The sequence below is a fragment of the Symphalangus syndactylus genome, chromosome 21 (genome assembly GCF_028878055.3).
Source record: "Symphalangus syndactylus isolate Jambi chromosome 21, NHGRI_mSymSyn1-v2.1_pri, whole genome shotgun sequence".
NCBI classification, from domain to species: domain Eukaryota; kingdom Metazoa; phylum Chordata; class Mammalia; order Primates; family Hylobatidae; genus Symphalangus; species Symphalangus syndactylus.
In genome coordinates this window covers 59,886,603-59,909,669 of record NC_072443.2, presented here as the reverse complement: position 1 = coordinate 59,909,669, position 23,067 = coordinate 59,886,603, and the positions used below count along the sequence as shown (strand labels likewise).

At 45.8% G+C, this 23,067-nt stretch overlaps 1 protein-coding gene across 2 annotated transcripts in view; it reads left to right on the top strand.

Annotated features, from left to right (window-relative positions):
• Positions 1-23,067, top strand: part of LMCD1 (LIM and cysteine rich domains 1) — a 66,112-nt gene that overhangs the window by 28,209 nt on the left and 14,836 nt on the right. The window contains exons 2-5 of one of the 2 annotated variants that reach the window (XM_055259961.2): positions 2,568-2,656; positions 7,041-7,296; positions 18,326-18,661; positions 19,625-21,022. In XM_055259961.2, coding sequence (XP_055115936.2) covers positions 2,568-2,656; positions 7,041-7,296; positions 18,326-18,661; positions 19,625-19,645 — 702 coding nt within the window. In that variant the 3' untranslated portion in view covers positions 19,646-21,022. Of the gene's footprint in view, positions 1-2,567; positions 2,657-7,040; positions 7,297-18,325; positions 18,662-19,624; positions 21,023-23,067 lie in introns of those variants that run through there. The other variant, XM_055259960.2, reaches the window with a different exon arrangement.

Genomic DNA, 23,067 nt, shown 5'->3' with positions numbered 1-23,067 from the left:
ATCAGGTAATTCTCCCACTCTCAACCAGGAACCACTTTGTAACATCTCACCAAGTGAGGATCCTGCAGAACAGAATGTGGGCAACTCCAGTGCAAGCCAGTTCCTTATTTTTCAGAGAAGATGCTTTAGGCTGGGCAAGAAATGACTCGTCTCCAGTTACACAGCTAATAAATGCCAGAGTTGACACCCAAAGGCCAGACCCCTGCATCACCAGCCAGTGCTCTGCTCTGCTCTGCTGTGCTACCTACATCACTATTTCTAAATCAAACCCCAAGTTTGCAGACAGATTGCAGCTCCACTCTCCAAGCCAAGCATCAGAACTAATCCCCTTGTAGAATGAGGGTTAAATCAGCCTATCATTAGAAGAACAATAAAGCTGAAGTGTGCAGGGTGATTTGCCACTTAGAAATGCTTCCACCTGCCTCTCCAGTTTCCAGCCTTCTGAGTATATCTGAAATGGTCCAACAATGAAGCCTTATTCACAAGTTGTATATCTCCCAAAATAAACTTTGAGTGACTCCAATATTAAGTGTGTAAGGATCACTGCATTTCAACTAGGAAACTGAACGTGTCAAGAAGGAGAGGTGGAAATGAGCAAGGTTATATGCCAGTGGCTTTAGGGAGCAAAGTCCTACCTGTGAAAGAAAGCTCCCCAGCTTAGGAGAATGAGTTAGCAGTGGGTGTTGTCTTAATTTTCACTTTTCACATGAATCTAGCATTGAATAGGCCTAAATATAAACCTGCTTCCCTCCACACTCCACATATGTGCAACATGACTCTCACTCCCTGAAGCTGTAAATATGTATTGAACAAAATGACAAAGTGTGTGGGGACATGGTGTACACAGCAGTCACCAAATAGAAGGCATGGAGTGAGGCATTATCGTGAGAAGATTTGGTGCTGAAGAGAAGTATTGTGAAGGACAGCTGTCTCTTTCCATATGTCTGAATTCTACCACTGGCAATGAGGATGGCTTCGCAAGTTTCACTGCTTGTATTTTCCCTCTTAAATGCAAAGAGAGTAGACTAGTAGCATCCAAAGGACATGCTCAGATTGCATACCCTACTCAGCATGCCTTTCATACCTTTTTTTACCTTACACATTTTCTTCCTTCTGCTAGGCATCTCCTTTCCCTTTTCTGCCTGTCCATCTTGCACAGCCCAAATCCAAAGTCACCTCCTCTAAGAAGAAGTAGTCTGCCCTAATAAACTCATGTTTCCCATATGAATTTATTAACACCTTCCCCTGTGCTTCTAAAATCTGTGGCAAAATAGAAGCAGTTACCATGTCTAGAGCCTAATGTGGTCCTGCACGTTACTATATTATCTCTGTATCCATTTGGCAGGTAAGGAAACTGAGGCTTAGTATGTCCAGGGCCAAGCAGCCAATAAGTTACTGAAAAGCTCAATTTGGAATCCAAGTCTCTCAGACTCCAAAATCCATGCCTTTTTTACCACACAACATGCAGCTTCCTTTACCTCAGACTTGCCCTTACAGGAGCAGGAGATGAATGTGTTTTTCTCTTCATATCCCCCTAGCTAACCGTGAGTTCCACTAGGGCACACCTGAGTCTTATATTGTATTCCTGTGTCTGGTACCTAGTAGATGCTAAATAAATGGTATGTTTGTTGGATAAGAAGCTTATCCCTTTACATTACTAGTTGATTGAGCCCTGTTTCAGGTGAAATCATAATAAAGTACATCCCTGAACCAAGTCATCCCCACCCCAACCCCAGTGGAGAGTTGGGTAAGTTTGTCAGCCAGCAGATCCATATTACTAACCCACTTCTTCTCCAATGTTAATGTAATGCAGATCTCCTGGGAATTTTGTTAAAGTACAGATTCTGATTCAAACAGGCTGGAGTCGGGTCTGAGGGTCTGTATTTCTGGCAGGCTCCCAGGTGATGCTTCTGGTTTGAAGATGCTGTTTGGGTTTAAACACCTCAGCAGCAGCAGGGAATGCACTTTTGGTATCTTTGGCTGGTAACAAGTAATAAAACCTGCCTCGTGCATTGTTCCCCTTCCATGGGAGATTTTAAGTGCTCATGTGATTTTTCAATGTTTTAGCAAAATATTTAAGTTATGCTTCGAGCTATAAACATTTGGCAGAATGCACATTTGTTTGTGCCTGTAGCTTTGGTTTAATCATACTCTATCAATAAATCACAAATAAATGAGGGAGAGGAGACACTCACTGAAGATTCCATTCCAGTGACAAGTGAGAGTGGGTAAGGGTGGGGGATGGAATAGATAGATGGTCACTCACAGCAGGGCGTTGCCAACCAGTCTTGCTGTTTTGAAACAGCACTGGAGGCTGGGAAAGAACCCCCGTTGCATTCTTATTGGGAAGAGCCCCACCCTTCCACAGTTGCCTACCCTCTGGCCCCATTCCATGTTTCCGTTTGGTCCTCTCAGTTCCCGGTAAACAGTTTGTGATGGCTTATTGATCTCAAGCCCTTTGAACCCCACACAGACCCTTTGCCAGCATGCCAGGTCTTTTAGAGGTCAAGCATCTCCGGTCCAAGTTGTTTGGAAGGAAAACACCCTCTTTTCTGTTCCTTTTCCAGATGTCCCTGGGCCAGCTGCAGTCAGCAAGAGGTGTGGCATGTTTGGGATGCAAGGGGACGTGTTCGGGCTTCGAGCCACATTCATGGAGGTAACAGATTTTGTCAGGAGGGTCCCTGTCTGCCTTTGTTACTTGGCTGTCCTCTCGAGGAACCCTGGTTGCTTTCTTCGCTGAGACTGCTTTGGTTGTATGTGTTGTCAGGGAAAGATGGCTGCAGAGGGAAGGCACTCCTGCTTGGTCCAATTCAGAAACGAAAAAAGTCCTTGAGGGAGGGTGGCGGGGGCAGTAAAGATGTGAAGAAGGAGTTTAGCACTTACTAAACCATTTCAAGGTAGAGTCCACCAAGCCCAGCCCAGCAAGAATTGCTCTGGGAAGACCTAGGCAGAGGTTAGCTGGTCCCTTGTGCCTTTGGGATATGCCTCAGGGTTCGGTGGATGGGGTTGATCTCCCCACACTGCACCAACATCGCTGTGGATGGGTTATGGTCTAGAGCGGCCCCTGGGACAGAAAGAGAGGTCATTCTGTCCATAGTACTTAAAAACCAGGACCTGGTATTCATATCTGCACAGGAGGACCATAAGATCCAGCTGGAGTTGGATTTGCAGAGGTTTTCTTTCTTTTTTTCCACTGAGGATTCTGAGGACAAGAATGAGGCTGCCACACTGCAAAGTCCCTGGGCAGCATTCATGTCAGCATTTTTGTGGACGGCACCTCTGGAGTGTGCAGGGAACAGACTGTGAGTCTGTCCCTGCAGCCCTGGGAGAGGAAAGTTAAGTTCTGTGGAGCACATAGCAAAGAAAGAGTTTTTATCTTCACTGCTGTAGTGTTGCCTTAAGCACTCAGTCAGGGGACAAAGTTTGGAAGGTGTTTTCACAGCAATACTGACTTCCATTATGAGATGGGAATTATAAAAATAAATACTTATGAACTGAATGAAATCTTTTTTATTTAAATGTTGAAATAAACCTAAGCAGTAGGTATTAGTATCTCCATTTTGTTGATCAGGACATTGAAGGTAGGCAATGGGGAGACAACTACCAGATGGCAGGATTTGAACTCAGATCTGCATGAATCCCAATCCCATGCTCCTAAACGTTCTGCAGTACACAGGGCTATGAGCTTTCAGAGCAGAACACTGTACCCTGACTCCATTCCCTGACAGTTCCCAACCTCAGAGGAGCTCGCACTGTCTTCTGGTTGCTAGGGACCTTCAAGGTCATCCAACTCAGGCTTCTATCCCCTTCAAAAATTCCTTCTATAATTTAAACACTCCTCGGAGGAGTTCTCCACACTTCTATTTTAGCCATTTGAGCTCTTTCTGGCCTGGAAATAAAGTCAACTTCTTTATCATTTCAACCCCACTGGTCCTGAATCTTCCCTTAGAATCTCAGGACAGCGTTGATTCCTCCTCAGCAATTTGAAGACAGCTAGGAAGTCTCCTTTCATACTTCTTGAGCCAGGGGAAAATGTTATCTAAATGCACCCACCGAGTCAATTCAATCAGTTTTCCCTTCTCTCAAAGACCACAATCCTGTGCTCCCTGCTGTCCAACATCTGAAAATGATCGTTTGGTGTATTTTTTCTGGTTTTCCAGTTGTTTAGGAAGAGAGGACAATTCTAGACCCTATTTTTCATGGCTACAAGCGAAGTCTCTTAGCATTGTTTTAATCCCTCCATTTCCTTGTCATCGTACAAATGATTTGAACATCAAGTGAATTTGTCTTTGAGAAATACATATTGAAGCTTGCAGGTCCTGCGTATCAGGTGTCATCCTTGGTTTGAAGAATCCAAATAGGGACTTAAATTAGACTCAAATTGAAGCAGTAACATCACAGAAGCTTAGGAGGGAAATCCTGTTAAACTTTTGTATGCTCCAGGTTTTAAACTCTCAATTGTTTGAAATACATTTAAATGACCAAAGTGCCAACCAACATGGTTTAATAGGAAAGCCCTTCAACTAATCATCACAGGACAGAATTCAGTCCCAGATTACCAATGACAGATTGCCGAAATGGCCATTTTAATGTCGTTGAGGATATTTTGGGGTGTGCCTGTGTCCTCTACAATCTGGGCACCTGGAAAGAGTGGGGTGGGGTGAGAGGGGTGTGTCTCTCATATATAAAGTCCCAGAAATGTGCCTGGCCACATGAAGAGTGTGAATAAAAGGAGAAATTATGTTGACACCATTTCAAGGAACATCTCAGATCTGTTAACTTTTTTGTTTTGAAATGTTTTGCATTCCCAGCCTCTCTAATTAGCATCCTGAAATTCCACATTAACTGAAAAAGCTATGGGCAGCTTCCTCATCTAGTTCTATTTATGGAAAGTATTGGGGAGGTTAGAAGGTCAGATGGGACACTGAAGAGTCATGTTCCTCCGTGTCCCTCCATGCCAGGATTTCCTTCACTTTCTGCCTCTTCCTTCTCCTTCCACATCCAGCCCTGCTGCTCTCACTCCCCACTTGTCAACCACTGATACTGCCTAGTGCCTGTCTTCTTAAAGAAGCAGGCTCCTCATGCCTGGCTCCAAAAAGGGATAAGCAAGAGAATATTATTGATTGTGAATAAAATGCAAAACAAAACAACCCATTTTTATTTTTATTGATTTAATTTTTTTTGAGAAGGAAAACCTTCTCATTTATTCCCTGCAGCACCCTTAGGGTCATATTCTCCTTTTTGCTACTGGAACACATCCTTGAGATTGTCAATTTTAACATTTCTCAAATTGCAGCCCACTAAATGTGAACTTGTACTGCAAGCTTCTCCAGTAGCATTCAAAATGTCATGCTGCACATCACTGTATCAAAGTCAAAGGAGTAGCTTTGCACTAAAGAGAGGTGTTTAACCTCCCTTAGCCCACTGTTTTCCAAACTCATGACCACTAAGCACCAAGTCTTTTTCTATGTAACACATACTAATCTCCTGGAGAACTGGCCCAGGCCAGTAGAACTACCCCCAGATTATAGGCAACTCTCTTCTGCCCTGAATGTATTCTACTTTATATAATTTCCATCCGATTTTCTCTCCCTCTCCCATCCCAACTGTAAGCTCCTTAAAGGTCACAACAAGGCCTTCTTCTCTTCGTATTCAGTAAGGGGTTCCCAACCTCTCAGCACAACTGACATTTTGGGCCTCACAATTCTTTGTTGTTGGAGCTATTCTGTGGAATGTAGAATGTTTAGCAGCATCCCTGGCCTCTACCCACCAGACACCAATAGCACTCCTCTACCCCACTGGAACAATCGAAGATGTCTCTAGACATTGCTAATTCTGTCCGTCAGGACAGAATTGACCTTAGTTGAGAACCACTAATGCAGACCATCAAGGCTTGCCCCCACTAGCCCCACAATCAACATTTGTGATATTCAATCAGACATATTTACCTCCTGAGTATAGGAGGGAAAAGGAGGGTTCCCTCAGCCTTGCCGATCATTCAGCTGCAGTGACCTCTCTTGCTGGGCCTCCCTCATCCCTGCAGTTGGCCTTGACATTGCTCACTTTACTTAACAATCTCTCAAGTTGCATACAGAACAGCATCTGAGACCCAGCACAGGCTGCCCATGGTGACAGGCCGGAAAGGGAGGGGAGCGATTTTCCTCTCATGCCATGGAACTCTCTTGTTTTCTAAATCTTAACAGCATGACACCAAGTAGCCACAGATTTTTGTTTTTAATTGTCAAAGAGAAGCATGAGACTTTTTAGTAAATCTGAACCCTCCCCAGGATGTGTTTCCTTCTTCTGACAAAGCCTTCCCAACAAACATCCATCTCCGCAGCCAGAGGGGTTTTCTGAGCCCTCTCCCTGCTGGGTCCTGTTCACAAATTTCTTGAAGAAAATATTCACTGCATTCTAATGGCAGTATTTATGCTAAAGAGTTTAAAAGTTGCTGAAGCTCTGAGGCTATGATCTTGGAAAACAATTTTAATAATTCTTTAGAGCAGGAGTTTGCAAACTTTTTTTGTAAAGGGCCAGAAATTAAGTACATATTTTAGGCTTTGTGAGCCAGATACTCTCTGTTGTAACTACTAACTCTGCTATTGTTGCCCCATATCAACCACAGACAATATGTTAATGAATGGTCATGGCTGTGTTCCAATAAAACTTTATTTACAAGAGCAGATTGTGGGCCAAGTTTAGGCTATGGGCCACACAGACTCCAGCCCAGCTTTAGAGCATCTCTGATGAACAAATCAGCCTTTGCCATGGCAACCACCAGGAGGAAAACATGCCACTCTTTTTACCAGCACAAGTTATATCCTACATTCCTCACTGATAGATTAATATAAACACTGTCATTTCCCAAATGCAGTTCCCAATTCCAAAGGCCTTTTTGTCTCAGGTTACCATTTGTCTGCTGCTAACCTTTCCAACTTAAAGTTTTAGCTTGCTTTCAAAAGGGTAGATGCTGCTAGCAGGAGAATCTGCCTCTTTTTCCTGGAGGTTAATCTCACTCGTCCCCATCCGCCCACCCCCAGGAAAATATGCAAGTCTTGCAAATGCAGCCAAGAGGACCACTGCCTAACCTCCGACCTAGAAGACGATCGGAAAATTGGCCGCTTGCTGATGGACTCCAAGTATTCCACCCTCACTGCTCGGGTGAAAGGCGGAGATGGCATCCGGATTTACAAGAGGAACCGGATGATCATGACCAACCCTATTGCCACTGGGAAAGATCCCACTTTTGACACCATCACCTACGAGTGGGCACCCCCTGGAGTCACCCAGAAACTGGTAAGAGAGCTTCCCCAACCAAGCAGTTGTTTTCCTATCCTCATAAATACTAGCCATGTCAAGTGTTTCTGAACTTCGAACATGGTGTGGCAAGAGATCAAGGTCACAAAAATGACAGGAGTGGCTGTGGTTTTAGCCCTGCCCTTGTATCATGTGATGTTGAAAAATGAAGACTATCTGGGCCTCAGTTTTCCTTAGCCATGAAATGGGTGGAGGTGTTCATATGGACCCCAAGAGGCCTTGCAGCTCTAGTACAGGGGCATTCATTTTTCCATTTGGGCTCCTCACTTCTGAACAGGAGATAGTTTATCACTCAAAATTCTGAGTGCTTATCTCCATCTGCAAGATATTCATTTTCCCTCGAAGTAGCCTGGGATATGCCCTTTGCAAACCTGTAGGAGAGCAGAGAAACAGTTCTCTCTTCTGCCTAAATGCTGAAACCTATTGGTCTTAGAAGGGAGAACCAAACTGGTTTTATACAACCTTGAAAAAAAGCAACCAGAGAAATCTCAAGTAAATGATCAGAGAAACCCTGAGGAGGGTGGAAAGAACACAGGTCCAGAGACAGCAAGTGACTCACACAAGGTTACACCCTAGCTGCTCACTGGAATCCCCAGGACCTGCAGAAGGTCTCCATACCCGGGTCTCATCCCAGATCATTGAGCCAGAAGCTCCAGACTACAGAATCCAAATCATCAGATGTGACCATTTTAAATGACTCCCCATGCAACCACCTTCAAGATCCAATGCACCAGATCGGGGCTCATATAATCTCAACATGTGTAGATATCACCTGGGGAGCTTATCAAAATGCATCCAGCAAGTTTAGGGCCATCCTAAGATACCACATGCCTGACATACTCCCAGGTGATGTTGATGCTACTGGTCCCCAGAACCTCACACGTGGAGTAACAAGAGGCTGGATGATTTCTGTAAGTTAATACAATTTGTAGAAGGTTCAACAATTTTAAAAATGCAAGCATGGCATTTAATTGAATAGTTGCTAGAAGAAAAGGAGTGCCTTGGGAGCCCTTCATGGCCCTATCCTTCAGGCTCCTCCATGGCTCCCATCACTGTGCTCTCACTCCCAGCGTCTCAACACCTTATGACACTCCGACTTCCTCCTTCCAGTGCTAGAACACACCAAGCTCCTGCCCTCCTTGGGGCCTTTGCATGTCCTGCTCCTTTTCTGAAAGGTTCTTTCCTTGCTCTTCCCAAATAGTCCTTCTCCAGATATTCAATTTACAATAGATGTCACCTGCCATCCTATCACATTTTTTCTTTCTTTTGGTTTCTTTAACAACTTTTATTGCAAGCAGATTATCTTTTTTCTGTGCCTAGATATGAGGGCAGACACCCTGCCTGTCCTGTAAACTGTAACATCCCTGCACCCAGGACGGTGCAGGGTGCAGGATAGGTGTGACGAGTCTTAGTGCAATGTCACCTTTTAGGCCAGAGATGCTCTGTGGACTGGAGCTGTTCCACACAGTCTTTGTGACCTGGACCCAATGAAAAAAGTAGAGAAATTGAGAATGTATGTTGGGAAAATGTTACAGCAATTTGACATGCAACTGTGTGATGGGATGAGAACTCATATCATTGAACAGAATTCCACTGTGGTAAGACTCACACTGAAATCTCATGGGGCATGCACTACATTCTAATCACATGAGAGAGACCACAAATCACTCTGCAATAAGTAAAAAAACAAACAAACCTTGATCCTTCGCCAAAGAGAATTTGAGAGGCACAGTTCTAAGCTGTTGCCTTAAGGGGGGAAAATCCCTTCCAGATAAAGTGAAGAGAGACTAAGATTTTTTTCTTCATCTGTACTTTTTGATAAACAAAAGCACATTTTAAAAGAACGCTTCAGCATCCATGAACTCGATCACCCTGTAAGGCAGAGTTGTTTTACATGTAAGGAAAAACAGAATGGTTAATTGGCCTTCAAAAGCTTTTAGTGCTAGACAGGGGCTGGTCCCAGGCCACAGAGTGTGGCCACAGAACAACAGCAGAGCCAGGACATGCCTGGTAGTTCAGAGCTCAGGTCTCCCTCCAGTCCCAGGTCTGGGTAAGCTATCAAGCAGGTGTCCAGGATATCAGTGGAAACTAAAGCAAGCAGCTCATGAAAGAGCTGGCTGTGTCAGGGACCAGCTGGTGAAAACCCCAAACACGTTGACCCCCGACTAATCAGGGGAAGGCATCGTCAGGCAGTGATTAATGCTGGCTCATAAAACCACATGGCTATAAAGAACCCCTCTGTCTGCTCTGCATCTGGGTGTCCAGGGCAAGTCCCATTTCTGAGATTGGGCAACTCCCCCTTCCCACTCACCTTCCCAACATTTTTATTATTATTATTATACTTTAAGTTCTAGGGTACATGTGCACAACGTGCAGGTTTGTTACATATGAATGCATGTGCCATGTTGGTGTGCTGCACCCATTAACTCATCATTTACATTAGGTATATCTCCTAATGCTATCCCTCCCCCAACCCCCCACCCCACCACAGGCCCCGGTGTGTGACATTCCCCATCCTATGTCCAAGTGCTCTCATTGTTCAATGCAGCCGTAAAAAAGGATGAGTTCATATCCTTTGTAGGGACATGGATGAAGCTGGAAACTATCATTCTGAGCAAACTATCGCAAGGACAGAAACCCAAACACCGCATGTTCTCACTCATAGGTGGGAATTGACCAACTTTTTTTTGATTACTGAATGATCAAGACTGATTATATTTTGGGAATGGGACCGAATTTTGCTATCTCTCATCCTTTGCAACCAGAATGAAAGCCTGAGCAATTCTTAAGCCTTCAAATGCTGACAACAATAAGCCTAATTGTGGATATTTGTTAAGTATTTACTGTGTACTAGCCACTATACTAGGAGCTGTCCATGCACAATCTCATCTAATTTTCCAGCACTGTTAGAAGTATGCTATCATTACCCTCATCTACAAAGAAGGAAACTGAGGCTCAGAGAGATGATGCAGCGATGCAGCTAGCCAAATGTCCCACAGCCGATTTAAGTGACAGAGCCGGGTCTTGAACTCAGGCCACCCTGACTCCAAAGTTTGGGCTCTTCCCTACCAATCAAGGCCAGACCAGGCGAACTGGCAGGTGGGAGGGGAGGCAGGAAGGAGCAGATACCCTGGGTTAGCATTTTCAGGGAAGGCTATCATGAGCAGGAAGCAGCTTGAATGTGGCTTTGAAAGCTAGCCAGGATTTGGGGGAAGGAAAAAGGGAGAAGACAAAGGAAACCAGCATCCACTGAGCATTTGTATATGTATCTCATGAGCATCTCACCACTCCCTATGTGCTGAGTATGTTACAGGCTCATTTTACAGAGGAGCAGACAGAGGCCTGTGAGGAGCCAATGCAGGGGTGGCACTTACTCATACCTCACCCTCTGCTTCCAGACCCATGGCAGGCATTGCTTATCAGTCAGAGTACTGTTTCCCATTGACTGCTTATCGGCCCTCGGATCCTTCTTCACACAGCACTCTAGGTCACCACTATGGACTGGGGTTGACTTGTCAGATAAAGCCCATTTACTGTTCTTGGCTGCCGGCAGAAGAATCAGGAAAAGAAGAATCAGAACAGGGTCTCCGGATTCCAGAGCCCATGTGTGTTTCACTGCCTAATCCAGGGTACAGGAGTGCCTTCCCTTCCACTTTGCTTTGCATTTTTAGTTTCTTTCCTGATACAGACAGATTCTTGGAACCTCTCCATCCAAGATGTCCCAACCAGGTTGCAGAGCACCAAGTAACTCAGAAAGGTCCTCAGGGGGCCCGGTGCAGTGGCTCACGCCTGTAATCCTAGCACTTTGGGAAGCCGAGGCGGGTGGGTCACCTGAGGTCAGCAGTTTGAGACCAGTCTGACCAACATGGTGAAACCCCTCTCTACTAAAAATACAAAAATTAGCTGGGTGTGGTAGCGGGCGCCTGTAATCCCAGCTACTTGGGAGGCTGAGGCTGGATAATCGCTTGAACCCAGGAGGCGGAGGTTGCAGTGAGCCGAGATTGTGCCACTGCACTCAAGCCTGGGCAACAAGAGCGAAACTCCATCTCAGAAAAAAGAAAAATCAAGAAAGGTCCTCAGGAAAAACATAAAACCTAAACCAACCTTTCCAACTGGTCTGAGAAAACGCCTCCTGCTAAAGGTTATGGCAACATGATTTAGCTCCTATGACGTAGTCAGGTATCAGAGAGATACCTGGGAGATTCTGTTTCAGAGTCAGAGCAGTGCCAGGTGGTTGACTCCGGCCCAAACCTCTGTCCCTGTCCTCCCCTTCCCAAGTCCATGCCAGTCAGTAGTGGTTGCTTGGAGGGCTATGTTAAGAGGGATTCTGAGGGCTTGATTAGCAACATTTGTGAATAGGGAGCAGTGGTGGAAGTCTCAGACCAGCCAGGCAAGGCCAGGCATCACAAAATACACACCAGTGGCAGCTGGATGCAGTGGCATTGACAATGCAAAGACAGAGAGGCTGGAGCTTTTTTTTTTTTTGAGACTGAGTCTTCCTCTGTCGCAGTGGCAGGATCTGATCTCACTACAACCTCCGCCTCCTGGGTTCAAGCGATTCTCATGCCTCAGCTTCCCAAGTATCTGGGACTATAGGCACACACCACCATGCCCAGCTAATTTTTTTGTTGTTGTTTTTAAGTAGAGATGGGGTTTTACCATGTTGGCCAGGCTGGTCTCAAACTCCTGACCTCAAGCAATCTGCCCGCCTCGGCCTCCCAAAGTGCTTGGATTACAGGCATGAGCCACCATGCCCAGCCCCAGCTGGAGCTTTGAGCTGCAAAAGGATCACTGAGTCCTTGAGAAGGGAAAATCCCTTTCTCCAAGGCTCCAGCCAGGAAGCACATTAGCCCTGCAGCCACAGACACCCAAAGCGAGTGCAGAGCCGTGAAAGGACACCGTGAACGCAGGGATCAACTAACATCCGGCTGGCGAAGCCGCTGCCCCAGGATCCCTAGCACACCATTTATTGTAAAGCTCAGAAGAAAAGGGTGCAGGCCCTGGAAAGTCAGAGAAACAGACACATCCAGGGAATGGGGAATCCTGTTACCACCTGATACTTACACAGCCTGCTCACTCTGAAATGATGACAAAAAGAAATGCCTCCAGAGATGGGGGAACATTTTTCCTCTTGGAAAATCGTCCATCTTCTAGAGAGGCAGCAGAGAAGGGCTTTAGACCCATGCTGCTGGGTTCAAAGCTGTCTCTATCACATACTAGCTGTGTGACCTTGGGGAGGTTACTTAACTTCTCTGCCTCTGTTTTCCAAAAGGTAACATTAGTACCTTCCTCCTAGGGTTGTTGTGAGAATTAAATGGGTTAAAGTGTGTGAAGCACTTGGAAGAGTGCCTGGAGCCTAGCAAGCCCTCCCTAAGAGTTGGCTGTTCATATCATCTCTTCAACTGCTGAACCTGGGGAAGTCAGCAGTCTTCCCAGGAGGGGCAATTACTCTCCCATGAGCCGAATCACCCTGGACGGGGCTGCTTTGGCACTTGATGTTAGTAAGATGCTAGTCAGGCCTGATCCCCACTCTAGCAGAGTGAGCTAAGCTTTTGTTTCCACTTCTCCAAAATCCTTCTTTAGATTCTGGAAGCAGGGGCAGGCCCTGGGCAAGAAATAGGAAGGGGACGGTGTGAGCAAATTTGCCACCCAAGGCTACACCCTAACGCATCTCTGCAGGGCTCTGTGCCTGCCCCCGCCTGTTGGCCGTCCAGCTGCCACTTCTCACTGCCTCTGTTGGTCACATCCTCTTTCCCCACTCACTGCCCCCAGAGAAGACCCAACCCTGGGATGTCCTGTGTCAGAGCCACCCAGGAGAAACTGTTAAACTGCTGATAGATAGATAGATAGATAGATAGATAGATAGATAGATAGACAGATAGATGATTGATAGATAGATAGATAGATAGATAGATAGATAGATAGATAGATAGATTTTCAGACATGTTGCTCAGGCTAGACTGCAGTGGTGTGATCATAGCTCACTATAACCTTAAGCTCCTGAGCTCAAGCAATCCTCCCACCTCAGCCACTGAAGTAGCCAGGTCTACAGGCATGTGCCACCACACCTGGCTGATTTTTTAGTATTTTGTAGAGATGAGGTCTCTCTATGTTTCCCAGGCTGGCCTCAAGCAATCCTCCTGGGTCAGCCTTGGAAGTGCTGAGATTACAGGCATGTGCCACCACTCCTGGCTTAAAGTGCTCATTTCTAGGGCCCTCCAGACCTCCTATATCAGAACCTAAGGATAGACCCAGAAAACTTTTCACAAGGTCTCCCAGTGATTCTTATGCACCCTAAAGTTTGAGATTCTTCAGACCTCCTGACTGACATATTTGTGCTAAAAGCCACCTGTAATTTCATACTGATCAAGAAGAAAACTACCAGATACCCCAGTCTCCTAAGACGGGGTCAGGACGAAGCCCTTCCCAGATATTTCTGCAGCTGTGTGATGCACAGGGGCTTCTGCTCATCCACGTGGTTGGTGGACTGTCTTGGCCTCTTCGACAGGAATCTACCGTCTCCTTCCCCTTTCCTGAGCTGTAAACTTGGGTTAATGATATTGCTCTTCTCTCTCTCTTGGTTGTGGTGACCAGTGAGCGAGATTGCCAGGGACTTCTCGTGATGGTCAGAACCCTAGGGATTACATAGTCTACCCTGAACTTTGTAGATGAGGAAACTGAGGCCCAGGAGATACTTTCTCGGTCTGACACAGAGAGCAGCAGGGGGACTGGACCTAAAACCCTGACTTCCTGACACTCCACCACCCAGGTCGTCTCTTGTGTCTGAGAAAGCACCTTGAAAAGCATTCAGAAGTGTGCAGACATATCTGGGATTAGCTGGGTATGCTGTGAGCTTACAGTGCCAGAAGGTGTCTCAGATAGGTGTCCTCTGGGATCTAGGGCAGAGTGACCAATGAGGCATCTGCAGCCACCCCTCAATTTGAGTCCCACGGGAGCTCAGGTCACCTGCCTTTCCCCTTTCTGTGCTGTTTCCCAGAATTTATTTACTATGAATCCCAGCAGGTACCAAGCCCTAGACTTGTACTCCCCCACCCCACAACAACCCTAGCTTCCTCACCACTGCTCCCTAAAATCAGACAGCAGCAGCATCTGTACAATATGCATTTCAGCATGAATTTCCGTGTTCACTCCCTCAATTCCCAAATGAGTCCAGCCCCAAGTGATAAGCTATGGGCCAGATGGGTTCTAGGAGGATGAACCTAGCAGCGGCCACCTCGGTGATGGGAATCAGGAGACTGGGTGCTAAGGTTCAGAGTCAGGGTCAGGCACAGAAATGGAAAATGGTTGTCCAGGATGAACAATTTGCCTCTCACAGTTTCTCAGGCTGTGGCCCTGACCTGTATCTTCCCCTAATCTCCCCATCGCTGGGACTCACCCATGCGTAAGAATTATGTTCAATAAAAACAAATATATAAATGAGGCCAAATTGGACAGTTACTTGTGAACACATTAATATTCAGACAGTTACCAGTCATACTGATGGGGAAATGTTATTGACCTGAGACCTTGTCGATTCTACTATTAGAAGTTGCCTTTGCATATTTTTTAATTAATAAACCATGAAATACCTTATGTCCATAATGATTTAATTATACTTTTCTAAGAAAAAGCGATTTTAGACAAGGTTGACTTTTTTTTTTAATTAGGAATGTTGCCCAGGCGGTAAATGAAGTAAAAATATTCAGTTTTGAGAGAAACAAAATTCATGTTGCAAAGCCAGCAAATCTAAAATGAACATCTACTTAAATTACACCATTCTGATCAAGAATGTGAATCTCTGACTATAACTTGGAGCAGACTAAGAGCTCATTTAGGCCTCTCTCAGGTGTTAGCAAAATTCGTATTTCTTCCTTGAGAATCCTTACATTTTGCAAAAGCTTGAAGCAGCTAGGAATCATCCACTGGCCTTTCCTCAGATTTCTGTCCAGTGCTTGAGAATCCCAGTTGTTTATCTCACTAATTTTTTTGTTTGCTAGTATTTTATTGAAACAGTAGTGCAAGTAAAGTCCAGGAGCCAACGTCTTGCATAAGAGTTACCAGGATTCTTGTTAAAAATGCAGATTCCTGTACCCCACACCTCACCTACTGGATGGAGATCTTGATTGGGGCTTGGTGCCCAGAAATCTGCATGTTAGTAGTTTTTCGCAGGATTATTGTACACTGTGTCCATTGAGGGACACTACTTTGACATATGTAGCTGGTGAGTCTAACTGTAATCAGAGATTTGAAAAGAGAAAAGCCACAGATAGAAAAGCAAGAGTGTCAGGTGCAGTGGCTCACACCTGTAATCCCAGCATTTTGGGAGGCTGAGGTGGGTGGAGGTCAGAAGTTCAAGACCAACCTGCCAACATGGCGAAACCCCATCTCTACTAAAAGTACAAAATTTAGCCGGGTGTAATGGCTCACGCCTATAATCCCAGCCACTCAGGATTCTCCTGCTGAGAATCAGAAGAATCGCTTGAAGCCAGGAGGCAGAGATTGCAGTGAGCTAAGATCAGGCCATTGCACTCCAGCCTGGGCGACAGAGTGAGAATCTGTCTCAAAAACAAAACAAAAAAAAAAAAAAAAGGAAAGAGAAACTCAGTAGCACGTAGATTAGGAGTGTCCAATCTTTTGGCATCTCTGGAAGAAGAATTGTCTTGGGCCACACATAAAATACACTATCACTAACGATAGCTGATGAGCTTAAAAAAATCACAGAAAAATATCATAATGTTTTAAGAAAGTTTACGAATTTTTTACAAATTTCTATTGGGCCACATTCAAAGCTGTCCTGGGCCATATGTGGCCCATGGGCTGTGGTTGGACCAGCTTGGTAGGCGCTGTGGTTCTGTTAAGTAATCCTGTAGCAACCCTAGGGTTTACGATCCTCATTTTTACAGCTGAAGAACCTGTGCAGAGAGACGACATGACATGGCCACAGTCACACCGCCGGCATGCCTACAACCAGGATTTCCATTCAAGACAAGCTGATTCCGGAGCCTTTGCTCTTGCTACTACAGTAGAAGGGACATGGCCTGCCCTCAGGGATTGAACTGTCCCGCTAGAGGGTCAGCTCAAATACACTAGGAATGGTTAAGGACTAGAAAGAGACCAAAGCATACAGTGCTGCTTGTAAGAACAGGAAAGACAAGAGAGGGCAGGGGCAGGGGGAGGTGTAAGTCCATGAGTGAAGGTAGAAATCAAGCCCATCAATTGTGGGGCCAGTGAGAAGAGAGAGCCGAGTGGGACACAGGTTTTGTGAGGGCAGCCAGCTGGCATAACTTTTGACATTATACTGTAAGAGTTTTATCAACTGGCTACCATCTAGCAAATGATACTAAAGAAGAGGTTTAAAAGCAGCAACTTTTCTTTGGGGATAGAGGCAAACTAGTAAATGTAATTATTACCAGTAACTGAAAGTCAGAGAACAAAGCAAAATGAGCTTTATTCAAATTCTGATGGAAAACCTAGCCCATGAGTAAATGTAGACTCCTTTCTCTTTCCACTGCCATCCAAAATTGAAAACTACAGTGTTCCTTGGAGAATAAGCGATAAAATAATGATTATTATTAGCAAGTAGAGAGCTAGCTACTTAACGAACAGATATAGCACAAATTAGCAGATGCAAACAAGTGTCTCTTTCTCACACGCAAGATTGTTCCCTGTCCCACACTATGACGTGGGCTGGCCCAATCACAGGAGAAACAGAACTCACTGACCAAGGACTCATGTTAAATGGTACACACGCACAGAAAATAGCATTTAAATACATTAAGTACAACCCTGTTTGTTATTTGTTCCAGGCAGAAAGAAGACTGGGTGCCCTTATTTAATAAATATGCATAGGAAATAGTCTGGAAGGATAAACACAAAGTTGTTGGCAAGCTGTTACCATGAGCCAATAAGGTGTAAGTTTTTAAAATCCTTTTTAAAACAAAGGACAGTCATACACCACTTAATGCTGGGGTTTTGTTCTGAGAAATGTGTCCTCAGGTGATGTTGTCTTTGTGTGAATGTCAAAGAATGAACTAACACGGCCAGGCACTGTGGCTCACGCCTATAATCCCAGCACCTTGGGAGGCCGAGGCAGGCAGATCACTAGGTCAGGAGATCGAGACCATCCTGGCTAGCAGGGTGAAACCCCGTCTCTACTAAAAATACAAAAAATTAGCTGGGCGTGGTGGTGGGCACCTGTAGTCCCAGCTATTCGGGAGGCTGAGGCAGGAGAATGGCGTGAACCCGGGAGGTGGAGCTTGCAGTGAGCCGAGATCATGCCACTGCACTCTAGCCCAGGTGACAGAGCAAGACTCCATCTCAAAAAAAAAAAAAAAAAAAAAAAAAGAAGAATGCACTTACACAAACCTAGATGGTGTAGCCTACTACACATCTAGGCTACACAGTATAGCCTATTGCTCCTAGGCCACAAATTATACAGCATGTGACTGTACTGAATACCATAGGCAATTGTAACACAATAGTCAGTCAATATTTGTATATATAAATATATCTAAACCTAGAAAAGGTACAGCAAAAAAAGAGTATGATAATCTTATGGGACCACTGTGGTATATGTGGCCCATCGTGGACTGAAATGCCGTCATGTAGAACACGATCATACAGTATGCATATGGCAAAGTGCATGCATCTGATGTGTACGGCTTGACGAGCTTTGACACAGATACACTTCCATGGCCCTATCACCAAGATTGAGACATAGAACACTCCCTACATACACAAGGTAGCTAAGGGATGCATGTTTTTCCTTTACTAAAGTTTTTTCTCTTATGTGTGTTTTATTTGTCACAATGGACAGTATTGCTTTTGTATTTTTCTAAAATTACAAAAGTAATCTAACTGCATTAAGTTAAGAAAATAAAAACTTTCAGTTGCTGAGAATGCTGGAAGAGAACGCATTTTTAGTTTTAGGTAGCTCTGTCGTAGTTTCTTTGACTGATGAAGCCCCGTCCACATCATGTTGTCTCTTCCTCCTCCTCCTCCTCCCTAGGGACTGCAGTACATGGAGCTCATCCCCAAGGAGAAGCAGCCAGTGACAGGCACAGAGGGCGCCTTTTACCGCCGCCGCCAGCTCATGCACCAGCTCCCCATCTATGACCAGGATCCCTCGCGCTGCCGTGGACTTTTGGAGAACGAGTTGAAACTGATGGAAGAATTTGTCAAGCAATATAAGAGCGAGGCCCTCGGCGTGGGAGAAGTGGCACTCCCGGGGCAGGGTGGCTTGCCCAAGGAGGAGGGGAAGCAACAGGAAAAGCCAGAGGGGGCAGAGACCACTGCCACTACCACCAACGGCAGCCTCAGTGACCCGTCCAAAGAAGTGGAATACGTAAGTTTCTCCCATGCTTCCAGCCAGGCTGAAACCATGCAGGCCCGGGGCTGGACAGTCAGGGCCCCATCACGGGGCTTTGTTCCCTCATTCGTGCATTTATTCATGAATTTGTGCATTCCGCAGATATTGATTGCTCATTTACTCTGTGCCAGGCACTGTCCCATGGAAAATGACACAATACCACTGCCCTTGAAAGGCTCATAGTCCAGTGGAAGTCACAGGAAAAACCGAAACAGTTTAGAGAAGGGACATCTAAGCCTGCTTGGTGGTGAGGGTAAGCTTCAAGAAGCTGGTGAGGTACAAGCTGGTCTATGAAGAATGTCTAGGGGTCATCCAAGCCTTCAGGCTTTGAGGGGAGGATGTGTACCCCCTTAAAGAGGTAAGCATTTGCAAAAAGAGCCAGGAGTTCAAGAAAGCACAGTGCATTTAGATTAAAAGAAGTCTCATGTGATTGAAAGTGTGGCATGCTTTGGGAGCTGGGGACATGAGGCTGGGGAGGGCAGCAGAGGCTGGATTCCTGGAGGGTTCATTCCATCCATCCATTCATTAGTCAAATACTGATTAGCTTGTATTAGTCTCTATACCCCAGGAAATCAAACGAGCAGAGGACACTGTCCCCAAACTGCAGAATGCCATGAACTTAGGACTTCATTCCAAAGGTCAGGGACAGGCTTTTGGTCAGAGGTACATGGTCCACACTGTGCTTGCAGAAGTTTCCTCTAGCAGTGTCTTAGTCCATTTTCTGTTACTTATAGCAGAATACCTGAAAGTGGGTAATTTATAAAGAAAAGGAATGTATTTCATACATCTGTGGAGGCTGAGAAGTCCAAGGCCGAGGGACTGCATCTGGTGAGGGCCTTCTTCCTGGTGAGCACTCTCTGCAGAGACCTGAGGTGGCTCAGGGCATCACGTGGCAAGGGGCCTGGGTGTGCTAACTCAGGTCTCTCTTGCTCTTCTTAGAAGCCAGTCCCACTCGTGTGATAACCCATTAATCTATTAAGCCATGAGTGGATTAATCCATTCCGGAGGGCCTGAGCCCTCACGACCCAATCATCTCTTAAAGGCCCCACCTCTCAATACTGCCATGCAGAGGATTATGTTTCAACCTGAGTTTTTGGAAGGGACGTTCAACCCATAGGAAGTGGCAGTGTGGAAGACATGCTGTTGAGGAGTGAGCCACTGGGGGCCATTATGAGAAAACAGAAAGGAGAAGCCAGCGTTGGGGAGATGAAAGCCTCATGGCTTGGTTTGTCTTAAACTGCCCCATAGAAGGCGAAAAGAATGCTTGCAGCTGGACCACGTGGGTCTAGTGTGCACTGCGTTTCTGGTCCCCAGCCCGTTTTACCTTTTGCTCCCCCTGCCCCATCAACCAAGTGTCCTCATTTGTTTCTATGGCAATTAACTTTTGGAGATAGAAGTCCCAGCACATGAGATCCCCAAGCACATTATCTACCTTGCTGAACAGGCTGGCAGTCACCCGTGAGCCAGGCGACCCAGGGAAATGCCAGCCCAAACGAAGCTGCTGCCACATCCAGAGAGGGCCAGACTCTTTCTCCCTTGGAGTCACTCAAGCTAATCATCTAAAACTTGCATTCTCCATCTCCAAGCCCCATCTTATTAGCATCATCTGGGATTGCCTTCCAAGGAGCTGTTTTATCTGAGAACTCTAAGACCAAAGAACAAGATTTATTTCCTCTACTACAGATTTGGCAGTGACGCATAAAAGGCCCATTTCTCAGGAAGAGTACATGTCCTAGGGATATAAAAAAGAAAAAAATATTAGATCTAGTTACCATGGTCTATAAACTGGTCTTTCCCGCCCCACCCTGATCCTGGCTTCTGTCCACCCTCCAATAGCTGTTTGTTCATAAACCCTAAATACTAGATAATTCCAAGTTGGAAGGAGACCTCTAAGTCACTGTAGCATTTCCGAATCACCATTCCCAAGAGACATGTGGATCTGACATCGTATTTTATTCTTGACTGAGCCTCGCATATTTGTTCAGTGTGGAACAAAGGCAAAGGCAGCCCGAGAACCCGGGTCCTTGCCTACAGTCAGCTTTAGGAAATGATTGTGAACTTGGGAAGCATTTAAATAGCAATACTAGACAGTAAATGGAAAAGGCCAAAGTTAGAAAACAAGTAGGGATTCCAAAGGAAGCCTTTATTGGTTGGGCTGGGCTGGGCTAGCTGTGGAAGACAGACTTCTATGTCCCTGCCCCAACCACAATTTTAATTTAATTATTATGTAATTAGTGAATTGACGTCTGTCACCGTCTGTAGATGCTGAGATCTTGTTCATCTCTTTATTTGCATTGATATACATAGCTGTTGCTCAATAAATATGTGACCCATGAATGAAAGTTTGAACTGAAGCCTTAAAAAATGGGATCTATTTGGATGGCCAATGTGCCTAGGGGGAAGGCGCGATTCCAATTCCGCATTTATTAAGCCCCTGCTCTGTGCCAAACACTATGCTCACACTGTCAGGGTCTGTCTTTAATTCTCATAGTTGTGTGGTAGGGTGAATTTTACCAAACCCATTTTACAGGTGAGATTCAAAGATAATAGGTAACTTTTCTAAGATCCCACGGTTTCTATAGGGCAGAACCTGGATCCAATACCCTTTCTGTGGCAAGATGCTAAGTTGTAAAACCCTGCTTGTTATTTGTTCCAGGCAGGAAGAAGACCGTGTGCCCTTATTTAACTCCCTTTTTACCTCCTTGAAGCAGGGGAGTGAATCCTGATAAGGGTAGCTAGATAGGCTGACAGGCCACAGACAGTGTGTTCCCAGCAACCCCATCATTAGGAGTGGGTGTGGGCTGCACTCCTGACCCGTCTGCCTTGCCTCACCAGCATTCACATCAAGTGGACGTGTGTGCTGGCCACGCTGTATGCTTGCGCCCTCTCCTTTCTCATAAAAGGGCAGCATGGAACAATTTCCAGAGCCAAGCATCGGGCAGGAAGCCTGACTTCTGCTCCCCTGGTAAAGGGCAATGATTTTTGCAAGAAGTGGTCCAGGCATTCAACTTGAAAATAAAGGTGTGGGGAAGAAATTGTAGGACTCAGCCTAACACCCCAAAACCGAACAGAGATTTATGGGAGAAAAACGAAAGGCAAAAAGAGAGACGTGAACATACGGGGAACTGTATCTGTAACACCTGCCTGTTTATCATCTTAATCGTGTTCATTGTGTTTGTCGTTAGTGTCGGCAAGTCCCTGGGCATTGCCTGAACCAAGGACAGGACTAAGCAAGTATCTGATTTAAAGCTTACAACTGCCCCAAGATGTGAAGTGGCTGTGCCTCCCCAGGCTGCTGTGCCTCAGAACTGGGATTCAAATGAACATCTGCCTAAAATCAAGTCTATGCTCTTTCCCATTTCCCAAAGCTTATTCCTAGGAGAGCTACCAGATATTTTGGACCATAGAAGGATCATGTGGCTGGCTCAGGAGACATTAGAGTGAACATGAAACTACATGAGTTTCTTTACAGCAGGAGTGAAAGAAACTACATGGGTTTCTTTACAGCAGAACTTCTCAGAGCCTTTAGTTGGCCAATGCTGTGGTCCTTAAAGTAAAATCACCTGGAAGGCTTGTTAAACTCCAGAAGGCTGGGTCCCACTTCCAGAGCTTATTAGTAGGTGCGGGGTGGAGCCTTAGCACGTGCATTGCTAACAAGTCCTCGGATGATGCTGGTCTGGGGCTACGCTTTGAGGACCGCTGCTAACAGTGTTAAAAAGTGCCTTAGATGTGAGCTCAGCAGAAATGATATCACCAATTTGGCCTAGAGTGAGAGTCTAGATGGTAACATCGGCATTTTCCAGATGTATTTGGCCTCCTGGCTCTATGTATGTACGTATGTATGTATGTATTTATTTATTTTGAGATGGAGTCTCGCTCTGTCGCCCAGGCTGGAGTGCAGTGGTGCGGTCTTGGCTCACTGCAAGCTCCACCTCCCGGGTTCACTCCATTCTCCTGCCTCAGCCTCCCAAGTAGCTGGGACTACTGGCACCTGCCACCATGCCCAGCTAATTTTTTGTATTTTTAGTAGAGACGGGGTTTCACCATGTTAGCCAGGATGGTCTCGATCTCCTGACCTCATGATCCACCCGCCTCGGCCTCCCAAAGTTATGTATGTATTTATTTATGTGGGATGGGCGGTGGATTACCCCAAGCGAGCCCACCTTTGAGAATACTGCATAAGCCTCCCTGTTCCTGGAGAGTTCTGGAAGCACAGGTGCAGAATCTACCACACTATGTTCTGTACCCTACCTTGACGGCCCCCATCCCTGATGACACTAAGTCTCTGCAATCTGAGGCCAGGGCCCCACTTTCTCCTACACCCACCCTCCCCACACACCAGCTGTGAGCTCCCTCGGCTCCCTCCCACCTTGTCCACCTGC